Genomic DNA, 13,593 nt, shown 5'->3' with positions numbered 1-13,593 from the left:
TTGGTACATTTCCAGCACTCCGGTAACTGTGCAGTCGATAGTGATTAATGTTGTTTATTGACGTTAATGGAGTTGCAACAATTTCTTTAAGTTCCTTCAGTACTCTTGGATGCACGTCATCTGGTCGAGCTGATTTATTTGAGTTCATCTGCTGAAGGCATGTAAGCACTTCCTCCTTTGTCACTTCGATTGAATACAAATGGTCATCCACTTCAACTCTTGGTGTAACTTCTGACAATGACTCGAGGTCTTCATTCAATACTATTAAAAATATTTCAATTCAATTTGTGAATACACTTGTGCAAAATGCGTGAACAATTTCAGCTTTATGCTGATTGTCATCAGCCATATTACCCTTTCCATCCTTCACCAATCCAATAGATTGAGTTGTTTTGGTTTTTTCTCTTACATATTTCCAGAATCGTTTAGGATTAGTTTTTACTTCATTGCATATTTTCCGCTCCAGTGCAATCTTTGCTGCCCTTTTTTCACCCGTTACTATATTTCTTGCCTTTGTGTAACTGTCATAATCTTTTTGTTATCGATACCTTGTAAACTTTTTCCATGCATTGTGTTTCATTTTAATTTCATCTGAACGTCACCAGTCATCCAGATAGGTTGATTTTCTTTTTTTATGTTTGACTTTGGAATACAGATCTGAACAGCATTTCTTATTGATTGGTTTAAAGCTTCACAGGCCTCTTCAACATTTGTATTTTCAAATTGGTAGTCCACCTCAGTAATCAATTTTTCATATTAATATAGTCACCCTTATTGACATTTATCTTGTATTCCATTTTCTCTTGTATTTTAGTTACACAGTCATTTGAAAACAAGATTGTTACGTGGTCCCTTTTTCCTAATGGTGGACCTATCTCAATATCACTTATTTTGGTTTCATCCATTGTGATTACTAAGTCGAGTATGTTAGGTGTTTGACCATCTCGAAATCGTGTTGGTTGCTGTATACAATGGCATAAAAAATTTTCTCTAAGGCATTCTATCATTCTATAAACCGATTACTTTTATGTGTTTCATTTTTATTGTACTCCAAGAAATCCAATCAATTTCAGGAAAATTAAAATCTCCTATCATGATGAAATAACAAATACCATTTATAGTAGGCATTTTAAGGTGCATATTTTAGGCAAATCCTTCAAATTGTGATAATATTTTGAAACTTTGCACAGTTATTCAATAGGGTGTCAAAAACATGAAATGGAAAGGTTGCACAAAATTTGGTCAGGGGAAAGCCGCCATTTAGGATTTCAAATTTTCACTTTTCAGGTATATCTCTGCTAAAAAGGCACCTAGAGTTCTGATTTTACGTGCAAATTATATGGAAGTGGGGTCACCAAACATATTGGTATAACTAACATTTTGATTGCATGGCGACCATGTTTGATTTCAAAATGGCGGACCCCAAATTTTCACTTTTCAGGTATATCTCTGCTAAAAAGGCACCTAGAGTTCTGATTTTAGGTGCAAATTATATGGAAGTGGGGTCACCAAACATATTGGTATAACTAACATTTTGATTGCATGGCGACCATGTTTGATTTCAAAATGGCGGACCCCAAATTTTCACTTTTCAGGTATATCTCTGCTAAAAAGGCACCTAGAGTTCTGATTTTAGGTGCAAATTATATGGTAGTGGGGTCACCAAACATATTGGTATAATTAACATTCTTATTGCATGGCGGCCATGTTGGATTTCAAAATGGCGGACTTCAAATTTTCACTTTCAGGTATATCTCTGCTAAAAAGGCTCCTAGAGTTCTGATTTTAGGTGCAAATTATATGGTAATGGGGTCACCAAACATATTAGTATAACTAACATTTTGATTGCATGGTGGCCATTTTGGATTTCAAAATTGCGGACCCAAATTTTCACTTTTCAGGTATATCTCTGCTAAAAAGGTACACAGAGTTCTGATTTTAGGTTCAAATTATGTGGTAATGGGTCACCAAACATATTGATTGCATTGCCGCCGGCGGCCATTTTTAACGTAACTCCAACTGTACTGGCTTTACACTATTTGTTTATGTTTATAGTTACATGCATTTAACATGGACACTTATTGTAGGTCACATTTTCCCTGGCAACCACAAAGCTATGTACATCATATTCGTAAATCACTCTTTCTGCATTTACAGCGTCCAAGATCACAGTCGGTGTGTCCACAGCGAATTAAAACCTTTGTGACATCTGAAAGTTCCAGCAATGAACTATTTCACTAACATCCCCTACAGACAATGGAGTGTGGAGCACTGTGGCGCAGTGGTTAGAGCATTGGACTTGCAATCAATAGGTTGCTAGTTCAAGCCCGGTCGGTCACTGCAGTGTTGAGTCCTTAAGTAAGATTCTTTATCCACATTGTTCCTCCCCACCCAGATGATAGAAATGGGTACCGGTATGTAAAAAGTACTGGGAAGGTAAATCAGACTCGTTTGTGCGGGATGAGTGGCGTACTCCCACAAACATACACACTTAGTGGAGTCTGGCTCAAACGCTAAAGAAATGGACATGGGCACCACGGCCATTATAATTAGCTTAGGTCTCGACACTTTACCTTACAGACAATGACAGCACATCGAAAACTGAAGTCATTCTTGGCATCTTTTTCCAAGTCTCGTTAAATGTAGCTTTACCTTTTTCTTGAACAGATGAAGTTGTATCACAACCGCTAAAGGAATGAAAAAAACAAGTAAGCGGCTGATGCTTGTGGTCCAAGAGAAGAAACAATCTCGTGTATTGGGATGTGCTTCCCCACTCCAAACTCGATCCAAAGCTCGTGGATCCTAGGTATTCTGTGGAAAGCTGACAATGCAATAACAATAACATCACTGTCTACAGTCTTGACAAGAATGCGCAGAAAAAATTCAGCGGCATGTTTAACATGAACAAACATACATTCATCTGCCTCTATGTTACGTGGCATCATCAGTTGTATATTTACAGACTGGTTTGTTGCAGCTCTGTCTCCTAGAGACCCTACAAACATTCCGTGATTTGTGTCAACTTCGATCAGTGACACGACTAGATTTGTTTTTCGATATATACTTAAATGACAGTTTAAAGTCTGGTACACGTTCAAACCGCGTTTGTGGTGTAAGGATGGTCGTTAAAGCCAGCGGGAGCATGCCCAACAATTGGACCACATTTTTTTAGATTTGATGACAACAAATCGGAGTGGTTTTCATTTATTGTAACTGAAGTAGTAGAGAACATTGGCACAAATCACGGAATGTTTGTAGGATCTTTGGGAGACAGAGCTGTAACAAACCAGTAAATATACAATCGCTGATGCCATGTAACATAGAAGAGGCAGATGAACGTATGTTTGTTCACGTTAAACTTGCCGCTGAAATTTTCCACGCATTGTCAAGACTGGTACACAGTGATGTTGTTGTCAGCTTTCCACAGAATATCTGGCATCCACGAGCTTCTGATCGAATTTGGAGTGGGGAAGCACTTGAAGTACATCCCAATACACGAGATTGCTTCTTCTCTTGGATCACAAACATCAGCCGCTTACTTGTTCTTTCATACCATTAGCGGTTGTGATAGAACTTCATCTGTTTAAGGAAAAGGTAAAGATACATTTGACGAGACTTTGAAAAAGATGCCATGTACTGTATGACTCCAGTTTTTGAGAGGATGTCATTGTCTGTAGGGCATGTTAGTGAAACAGACACAGATTATCTAGAACAGTTTGTTGTAACTATGTGTACTGCAGAACATTTAATGATGCAATACGATATCTTTTTACAACAAGAGAAAGACTATTGAAAATATCCCCCAACATCTGCGGCATTAAGAGAACATGTGAAACGGAAGCCAGGAAGTGGTACGACTGTCTAGATGTATTCAGGGTTGAATAGGACCCAGCGAACTGGGGATAGAGGAAGGACGGCAACAAATTTAGTACAGCTTGGATTCATTGCTTGGAGAACTTTCAGATGTCACAAAGGTTTTAATTCGCTTTGGACACACCGACTGTGATCTTGGATGCTGTAAATGCAGAAAGAGTGATTTACGATATACAGAGCTGTGTGGTTGCCAGGGAAAATGTAACCTACAATAAGTGTCCGTGTTAAATACATGTAATTATGAACGTAAACAAATAGTGTAAAGCCACTACGGGTTGAGCTACATTCAAAATGGCCGCCATGTAATCAATGACGTTATACTAATATGTTTGTTGACCTCAATACTATAATTATTATACATTGTACCTAAAATTATAACTGTAGGTACCGTACTGAATCATTTTGAGTTCGCCATTTTGAAATTCAAAATGACCGCCATACAATAAAAATGTCAGTTAAATACCAATATGTTTGGTGACCCCATTAACGTAATTTGCACCTAAAATCAGAACTCTAGGTGCCTTTTTAGCAGAGATATACCTGAAAAATGGAAATTTGAAATCCGCAATTTTGAAATCCAACATGGCCGCCATGGAATCAAAATGTTAGTTATACCAGTATGTTTGGTGACCCCACTACCATATAATTTGCACCTAAAATCAGAACTCTAGGTGCCTTTTTAGCAGAGATATACCTGAAAAGTGAAAATTTGGTTTAGTAACTCGTTACAGATACTGGCATTTCAGCTCTTCCTTTGCTAAAATCACCACACCTCTATCACTTCTGCCAGAATCAAATTGTGTATATCACTTGATGCTTAACTCAACTTCCAATATGTCTGTACAAGTTTTGTTATTTACTTCTGTTATTGCAACCACATCAAGTTTTTTGATTTGTACTATCACGCAACTCACCTATTTTATTTCTCAAGGCATCTGCATTTGTGTAAAGAAAAGTCAACGACTTCTCATGAAAATCAACAATGTCATCGTTTCTTATACTAGATTTCTTCTGCTTTATTCCTTCTATAAAAGTTTTAAAATTTCTCTTGTCCTCTGTACATTTTTTTCTTCTTATAAATTTGTGTTTCACTTAAAATAATTTTCTTCCAAACTAAAAAATTCTATATTCGAAAATTCTTTATGATGATGAACTAGGGCCTCGAAAACGATCAAACGCCAGTTCGCTATCCCGCTTCACAATTTTACCTCTTCTTATAACAAGATTAATCTCGCCGTTAACTTTTCTTGTTCTTAGTTCCTGTCTTAACTCATAGTTCATTTGCCTCTCTTTTTTTGATCTATCAAGATTAATATATATGTTCTTTAGAAATGCGTGCGTCTAAGTTTTTTTGCATTTACCATCACTTCCATTTTACTTTTCAGGCTATCCAAAAAAACTCTTGCCATTCTACACCCGTCTTCCGTGTATTTCCCACTTCTGTTATTTCAACTCCCTCAATCACTAGCAACTCATTGAATAATTTCTCAATAGCAACCCTGTCTTCCTTCAGTCTCTGTTTAGAACTTTGGTTATCAGATTCAGGTAAATTTTCAAATTGACATTATTTCAAGAATAATAATTATATTCTAACCAGCTTAAAAATAAACAGAACAATTGAAAGACTACTATGTAAATACATATGTGTGAATGACCCTCGATTATTATGATGTTAAATTGGCGAGACACACTTATTCTATAAAAGATAATATTTCATCATATCAACTTTTATTGACTTTTCTAGTGCTTTCAAATGTATAAATTAAATGTCAACACTAAAATGTTGTTATGGCTTATCAGTTACCTTAGGAAACGAAAACAGTATATTAAGATCGGAGATGCGCAATCTAAAGTATGCAAAGTCAGCACCGGCGCCTCACAATGTTATGTATTATCCTCCATTTTATTTACACTCTATACGAGTGACTATGCGTGTGAAGACCTTAAGTGCTCCATCATCAAGTATGCAGATGATACTGTAATAACGGGTTTCATGTCAGACAAACCTACGATTACTTCGATGAAGTAAATATATAATTACTTAGAGCTCAATATTAAGAAAACTAAAGAATTAATTATTGATTTCAGAATTAAAAAACCTCAATTGAACCACTTATAATTGACGGATCAGTTGTTGAACAAGTTGACAAATATACATATTTAGGAACCATGATTGATGTGAAACTTACATGGACAGACCAGACTGCAGCAATTGTTCGCAAAGCTAATACACGTTTGTATCACAGCTGTTTCAACTAGTGTTAAGATATCAGAAAAAGTAAAGCGCCCTCAGTGTTAGCAGACGACGCTCTCCGATCCGCGCAAACTTATGAATTTTGTTTACAAACCATTATTTCGCGAACGCCAAATTAAATTTTGCTACCGTTAGTTTTTATGTAGAAAACACATTTTATACAAAACCAAACGATTAAAAAAGTTTATGTTCAATTAAAAAATCAATATTTTATTGTTTCTTTAATATAAATTAATAAATAAACGATGACATTGTCCATTTTACTGAAATAATCTCCCACACTTAAACCAGGAAGTCGATATAAACTGTGTAATGAAATAGTAAACAATCGTAAGTAGAAAATATCATTGTATTCTTAACTTATTTTTTGTATATAATTCATTTTTTTAGAAAAAGAACGAACTAGATTATAGGCCATCATTATTATATAAATAAAATAATACAAGTTATGTTAATATATAGCCTGGTTCAGTTTTTAGTAAAACTCGCATATTTTTCAACCCTTTATACATTGTTATTGTTATCAGCGAGAAAACGGTTTGGCGATAGGCTTAGAAAGTGCGTTGACGCCGGCGATAAACTTGACAGTAATGTGGGCCTAAGCTAGGTGGAGACATATTTCTCAAGTTTGGTGGAGACAAGGCTGGTGATACCACTAAATTTGAAGTTCAAATTTGCAGTTTACCTAAACCCAATGCACTGCACAGTATTATTGTCATTTTGGCATTCCAAGCACCAGATTTTATAGTTAATGTCGAAAAAGGCTTGAAACTGGTTCTTGATGAAGTCATGGATTTAGATGGAAACCAGTGGACCTCACCAAAGACCAAAAAGTAATATTAAATACAGTAGTATAATATTGGAATGAGTAACACTGACTTAAGTATATAGCAGAGTTACATAATTATAATATGCAACTTAATTTGAAAATGTTACAATTTGTATATCTTTAATTATGATTAATGTAATTAATTAGAATTCATGGTAATTGAATGAAAATAACTTCTCATTTTACAGAACTCACAATATCCGCCTATTCTTTTTTGGAGATTATGATATTTTGTCAAAGGTATATGGACTTGTTGGCCCAAATGGTAAGTACAATTTCCAGTTTCAATACAATTTTTTTTTTATATTTTGGCTATTAGTTCTCATTGTTTGGCATTTGTTACACAAAACTGAAGTACTATATATATTATGTAGATTTAAAAATTGATTTTTTTAAAGGAAAGTACAGTTGCATCTATTGTTTTTGTAATCAAGATGACATTAGAACCAACAATGTTCCTCAAGCCTGTAGATGTATCAAGACCTAGAATCGTGACTACAAGTATTTTGTAGACCATGGTAGTGAAAAAAAAAGGAAAACAATATCGCACAGCGTTGTTAGGCCATACCTGGTAGACATCGAATTAAACAGGGTAGGTAAATAATCATAACAGCACAGGTCCCCAGTGTTTATGTTATGTTAAATTCAAAATTAATTAAAATCTCAATTTAGAAAGTTTAATACACACTCCAAACAATGAAATGTGTGTTTGTACTTCCATATTAAATAACAATGTTAGTATAAAATAACTGTCAAAACAAACAATTGTTACAGTAATTTATAAATATACCTCTTTATTAAACTATTTTTCCAGGTGTCAATACCAGCATTACACATTTCTCTTGGGTTGTTTAAGAAACTCTATGATATGCTGGAAAAAGACGTGCACAATTTTGATGTTATAATTTTTAACATGCGACAGGATGGTGACATCTTGACTGGTAACTTCAAATGTTGTTTCAACTTTACATTGACATTAAATAAACTCAATTGGTCAAGTTGCTTTTTAAATATACATTGTCCCTTTCAGCATAGAATTCAGTAAATTTCGAAATTGTTTATCCTGTTTTTATGCATAATAAACAAACCTTTGGGTGAAACTTATTTTTCTATGAATTATCCATATTATCATTAACATTTTCTAAATATACTAATTTTGATGCTCATTTTTGATGCAGATTGAAATTTATTTGATTGACCAATATTGTTTAATCTCAGGTGATCATCTAGCAGACTTTGAGAAAAGCATATCAGAAGTTGCAGCGCATCGAAATGCTACAATGATTAAAATCCAGTCTTTAGAAGAGAATCTTGAGGATTTAAGAAACGAGCTCTCAGTGTCACTTGTGACAAAACAGCATAACAAGATTGCAGAGATTGCAGAGACTGGCCACAGAATAAATCTGAAAGAACAAGAGGTCAAAGACTTGGTCAGTACTACAGTAAACACCTTTAAAATTTAAAATTATGTCTAAAATATACAATACTATAAAAATTAATGCTATATTTCTTTTATATTTTATATAGCGAAGTACTATGAACCAAGAGATAACATTTTGAACTGGACCTCTATGTACAAAAATGGACGAGGTGTTGTGGAAAAATAAAATTCCTCGACAGCAGTACCACGGAAAGAGTTTTGTGGGAAACCATGTATACAGAGCATGCAAAGTGAGTAACTAAAATTTCTAGTGAAGTTCGTTAATTTTTACACAGCAAAATAAGTAATACAATTAAGAATTATTTGCGATTGACTCTCGCCATACTGTAAATGTTTTATTTTAAACTATTCATTTTATTTTTAGTTCAACATCATATAAAAGCTCATGGATGGTGTCTCAATGACTTTAAAGCAACAGATACATCACTGTCCTACAAACTGTAAGCAACTGCTTGAAACAAAATTGCACAAGATACAGGAATCATTTACACCTGTATTCAAAACCTTTACTAATGTCCATGAATGCATAAACCATACTAGGCGCATCACTGATTCAGAAATAGATCAATATGGTAAGCAAAAACTGATGAACAAATTATGTGAATTTTGTCTGGTTTTATTTATTCTTAATGTGTGATTAATTTCTTCAAACATCTGTATAATTTAAATTCTCATTTATAAACTTTCTTGTTACATTAAAATTTAATTCATGATTTTTGTCATTTCAAAAGACAATACATCTTTCAAATGACAATACATGTTTCAAATAAAATGTTAAAATGTTATTTCCTGATTCAGATTTTGATTGCATATCAAAATACTGTATTAATAATAAATATACAATACAAATATGAAAGAAATATACATTTGTTATAATTAAATATTTAATGTCACAGTACTCTATAGCTTCTTTCTATTAATATATTACACCCCCGAGAACTTATCTTTGACTAAGAAGGTTTAGGTAGGCTGCTAGGCCTTTAACCTGCTGATGATGTAGCCTATATTTTATATATAGTATAGGCTTGTAGCCTGACCTACTGTAGTGTAACTCCCCTCCCCTCCCAGCTAGGTCCTAAGCTAGGCCTCATTATTAATTAGGACCAGGCTAGCCTACTAGAAACAGCTTTAACCTGTCACTCAGGCCCCAGAACAGACATGTTTACCTGTTAAAAATACCGCCGTGGCTAAAGATAAGGTACCGTATTCTAACTTCTTTTTACTAAAGGTATGGTAAAATTGCATTACGTCATAACCAGCCAATGGGGTGCTGTACATGTGTGACGTCATCGTATAAGGACTTTGTGGATTTTTTTTCATATCGCGAAAACAGTGATCAACCGCATTTTCTGTATGCTTTATTTATCGCTATTATCGCCGTCGTGTGTGACAAAAACTAAATGTAGCCTACGTCTGTTATTATTATTGAAAAGCCAAAACATGTTGATTTTAATTCTAGAATACAGAAAACCGTTTCAAAAGAGGCCTAGGCTAGGCCTACGTACTACGTACTACGTAGGTCTACTATAACATCATTATATGAGTTTGTTTGTGAAGGGAAAGCGATGCCAGGCTGGGGCCAGCTGCATGTGTGCGCTGATTTCTGTGACTCGTTAGCCCTGGGGCTACTGTCTAAATCATAGTATTTAAGGGCCCCTTTATTGTCTGCATTTGCTTGTTGTTTATGGTCACCATTATTAAACAAAGTTTAATAAAAAATATAGGCCTAAATAGGCCATTTGGAATAAAAATAAAACCCTCATCTGCAGCGCACACACATCCACGCAGCCTGGCGCCACCGATAGCAATTCTCTACACAAACATGCAACAGACGCGATATGAAAAAAAATCCCAAGTCCTTATACGATGACGTCACACACGTACCAGCACCCATTGGCTGATTATGACTTAATGCAATTTTACCGTACCTTTAGTAAACAGAAGTTAGAATACGGTACCGTATCTTTAGGCACGGCGTAAAAATACACAGCTGGTTTTAACCACGCAAGGAGGCCTGGGCCTAGCTAGCATAGGAAAAAATCCAGCAAGGCAATATGAATACAAACCTTGTTAAAACATTCAAGGATAACTAAAGTATCCAACTAAATCAAGAATTCATTTTCAAAAATTATTTTTAAACTGATATGGAAAAAAACATTTATACCTACTTTTTAAATGTATCACTTGAGAAAAAAACTGGCGTTGGGTATACAATGTTGGTTAACTTTCAGTTAGATTCCCTCTGAAAATCCACGTGATAAAACGACATCAACATCTTTTTTACCTTCATCCAGGGTTGTTCTAATGAATATTCATTATTTTTCTGGCTTTCGCGGTTTTTATTTGTTTTTATTGGCTATTAAAATACAGTCGTTTTATGCTTGATTGCTTCCGGGTACCTCGTGTGGTTTGTATACAATATGTTTTCGGAATCGCTACTCCATAAAACGATATGAACGTTGGAGGCGCTACACTTAATTTATAATTCTGGAACAGCTGTGGTATATTTCCTTAGGAAACTGAAACGCTTTAGGGTAAATGAAGAAATAATTTTGCTCTTCTACAAAGCCGTTATACAAATTGTTATAATGTTCAACTTAACTTCCTACAATGGCAACACGAATGAATCCAATAAAAAGCAATTTGGACGCATAGTTAAAACAGTTAAGAAATGTATAAATGGAGATAATTATATGCACAATACATATTTAGATATAATGACGACAAACACAAATAATTGTATTTTCGAACCGCTGGGAACACCTAATAGCCTTTATCCTCTTATTATTTTTGTAATTCTTGTATATGCATTTTATCTGTATATTTTAAAGTACTGTGTGTTTTACTTTGTGTTTTAACAGTTTACTGATTGTATTCTATTTTTATATTACATTGCCATGAGTAAAACCAATTTCAAATCTTTCACTGAACTATTTGACAATAAAGTTATCTTTTATCTTGTATCTTGTAGATAATATTTAGATGAACTCAATTATGTTCTTAGTTTTTTAAATTACAAAAATGTCTCTTGCATACATAAACTTTCAATCTGACCGTCTAATGAAACGTTCAACCAACTACAGTGTGTACCCCACCGATCTCCCTATTTAAGAAAATCAATGACAGTAAGTTCTGATGAATCTTGACGGTAAGTTAATTTGTTCATTTAATCTGTAGCATTCGTCAATAAAGAATATGTTATTGATCCAGTACACATTACATTTGAAAGTAGGCTTTTTTGAAAACAGTTTTACAATTTACATAAATATAATGGTCTTCTAGGAACTAATTGAATGAAAATAATTTATTATTAGTAATATTGAAACACTATCTGTTGCTTACCTCATCTTGGGTTGTCAAAAGATCAGGCTTTGTTTTACATATTTCTTTAATTTGTTGCAAGTCATTATTCTCGAGTGCATTTTGTAAACTGTAAAGGTATAGGATATAGCATGAATTACATCAATACATTAACAAAATAATGGTAACATTTATGATTTTTGTAACTTCATATAAAATGTCTTTCGCCTTTTAAAAATGTTCTTCAACTTTACAACTCACCTCAACACATTAAGCTGTTTAATTTGCTGTTTTGGTTTGGCTTGTTTTCTCTAAAGATAATAATTTAATATTAACATTTTAATATTTAATTATTATTACAATAATATTTTTTGATGCAACAATAATATCCATTGTATGTTGACATGAATGAGAAATCTGAAATTATCTTTAACACAAATGTAAAGTAATAATAATATTAAACGTATGGAACACAACATTTAGGGGAAATAAGGAAGCCGTCAGTTAAAACATGACTTACTACAATCATTAACGTCGATATTTGTACGTTTAAAGCTCAATTAAGACATTAAAAAAAAATATATAACAAAATATATATATAAATGGATGAAAAAAAAAAATAATTATTCGCATTTAATTTCATTAAATGTAAGAGGTAAGACAAGTTTATAAATGGCTAGAAGACCAAAAGTTGCTATTGTTTTCCTACAAGAAAAACATTGCGGTAAGAAAGATACAAATTGTAAAGAAAACATATGGAAAGGCACGGCGTACCATAGCTGTGGCACCAGAAATAGTAGAGGTTTAACCATCCTATTTAAAGAGAATTTTGATATAAAAAACATCGAGTGTAAATACATTGATGATGAGGGAAAAATGATCTTTGTATAACAGATGGTAGAAAAATAATTAATATAATTAACGTGTACTCACCAAACAATTACAAAGAGAGAGCATTGTTCTTTAAAAAAGTAGAGAAAAAGGTCGATACTCTCTGTAATACAACTGACGATTATACTATTTTAGGTGGAGACATGAAGTGCGTTTTTGATTTTTGACCAAAGAAATGTGTTCATAATTATGATAATTCACCATTGATTCTTGAAAATTGCATGAAAAAACATAATCAGATATATGGAGACATAGTTCTAACTGTAAAGTACAATTCACTTGGCGCGTAAAAACACCTACAGAATATTAGACTTCGGGTGTGTCTCTAAAGCCCTAAATAAAAATGATGACATTATGTCAACAGATATAAGGCCCTCAATTTGTTGCGATCACTTAGCTATTTCACTCAAATTGTTAAACAAAGACAACGAGCGTGTACCTGGAATATGGAAAATAAATGACAATAATGTGTCCTAAACGAAGAAAATTACAGTTTTGCTATAAAAAGAATATTTGAAAATGAAACAAAAAATAAACATAACATAAACCCTGAAATGTTATGGGAATATATAAAAATAAAAATTAAAGCATTTTTTATACAATATTGTGTAAAAAATGAAAACATAGAAAATATTCAAAAAGAAATATTGAACAAAGAAGCAAAAATACTAACTAATCAAAAGAACTTCGATCAAAATCAAAAGATCTCGAGATAGAAAGTCTAGGATCGGATAGATTAAGCGTCGAATTTTATAGAAACCTTCTGGAATGAGACTTTGACTGGCTTTTTAATTTGAGACGAAGTACGACGAAGTAGCTAAAACCATAACATCTGTGATATCGGGATGGAATCGCTCAACCATATCACATTCAAAACGTTCCTCTGTGGTGTGACACGCGATGGGCCGTGTCGGTGTGCGGTGATTCTACAGCGTATTGATATGCATATATTAGGGTGCCTAAACCTAGCTTCCTATGCATAGGCTAGGCACACTATTAGCTAGG

At 33.7% G+C, this 13,593-nt stretch overlaps 1 protein-coding gene across 1 annotated transcript in view; it reads right to left on the bottom strand.

Moving 5' to 3' along the window:
- The window catches only part of LOC140058206 (uncharacterized), a 50,551-nt gene that overhangs the window by 14,901 nt on the left and 22,057 nt on the right, over positions 1–13,593 (bottom strand). The window contains exons 2-3 of the mRNA XM_072103771.1: positions 11,959–12,008; positions 11,740–11,827 (exon numbers count right to left, since the gene is read on the bottom strand). Coding sequence (XP_071959872.1) covers positions 11,740–11,827; positions 11,959–12,008 — 138 coding nt within the window. The remainder of the gene's footprint in view (positions 1–11,739; positions 11,828–11,958; positions 12,009–13,593) is intronic.

The sequence above is a fragment of the Antedon mediterranea genome, chromosome 9 (genome assembly GCF_964355755.1).
Source record: "Antedon mediterranea chromosome 9, ecAntMedi1.1, whole genome shotgun sequence".
In the NCBI taxonomy this organism is placed as follows: domain Eukaryota; kingdom Metazoa; phylum Echinodermata; class Crinoidea; order Comatulida; family Antedonidae; genus Antedon; species Antedon mediterranea.
This window is presented reverse-complemented; position numbering and strand designations above follow the sequence as displayed.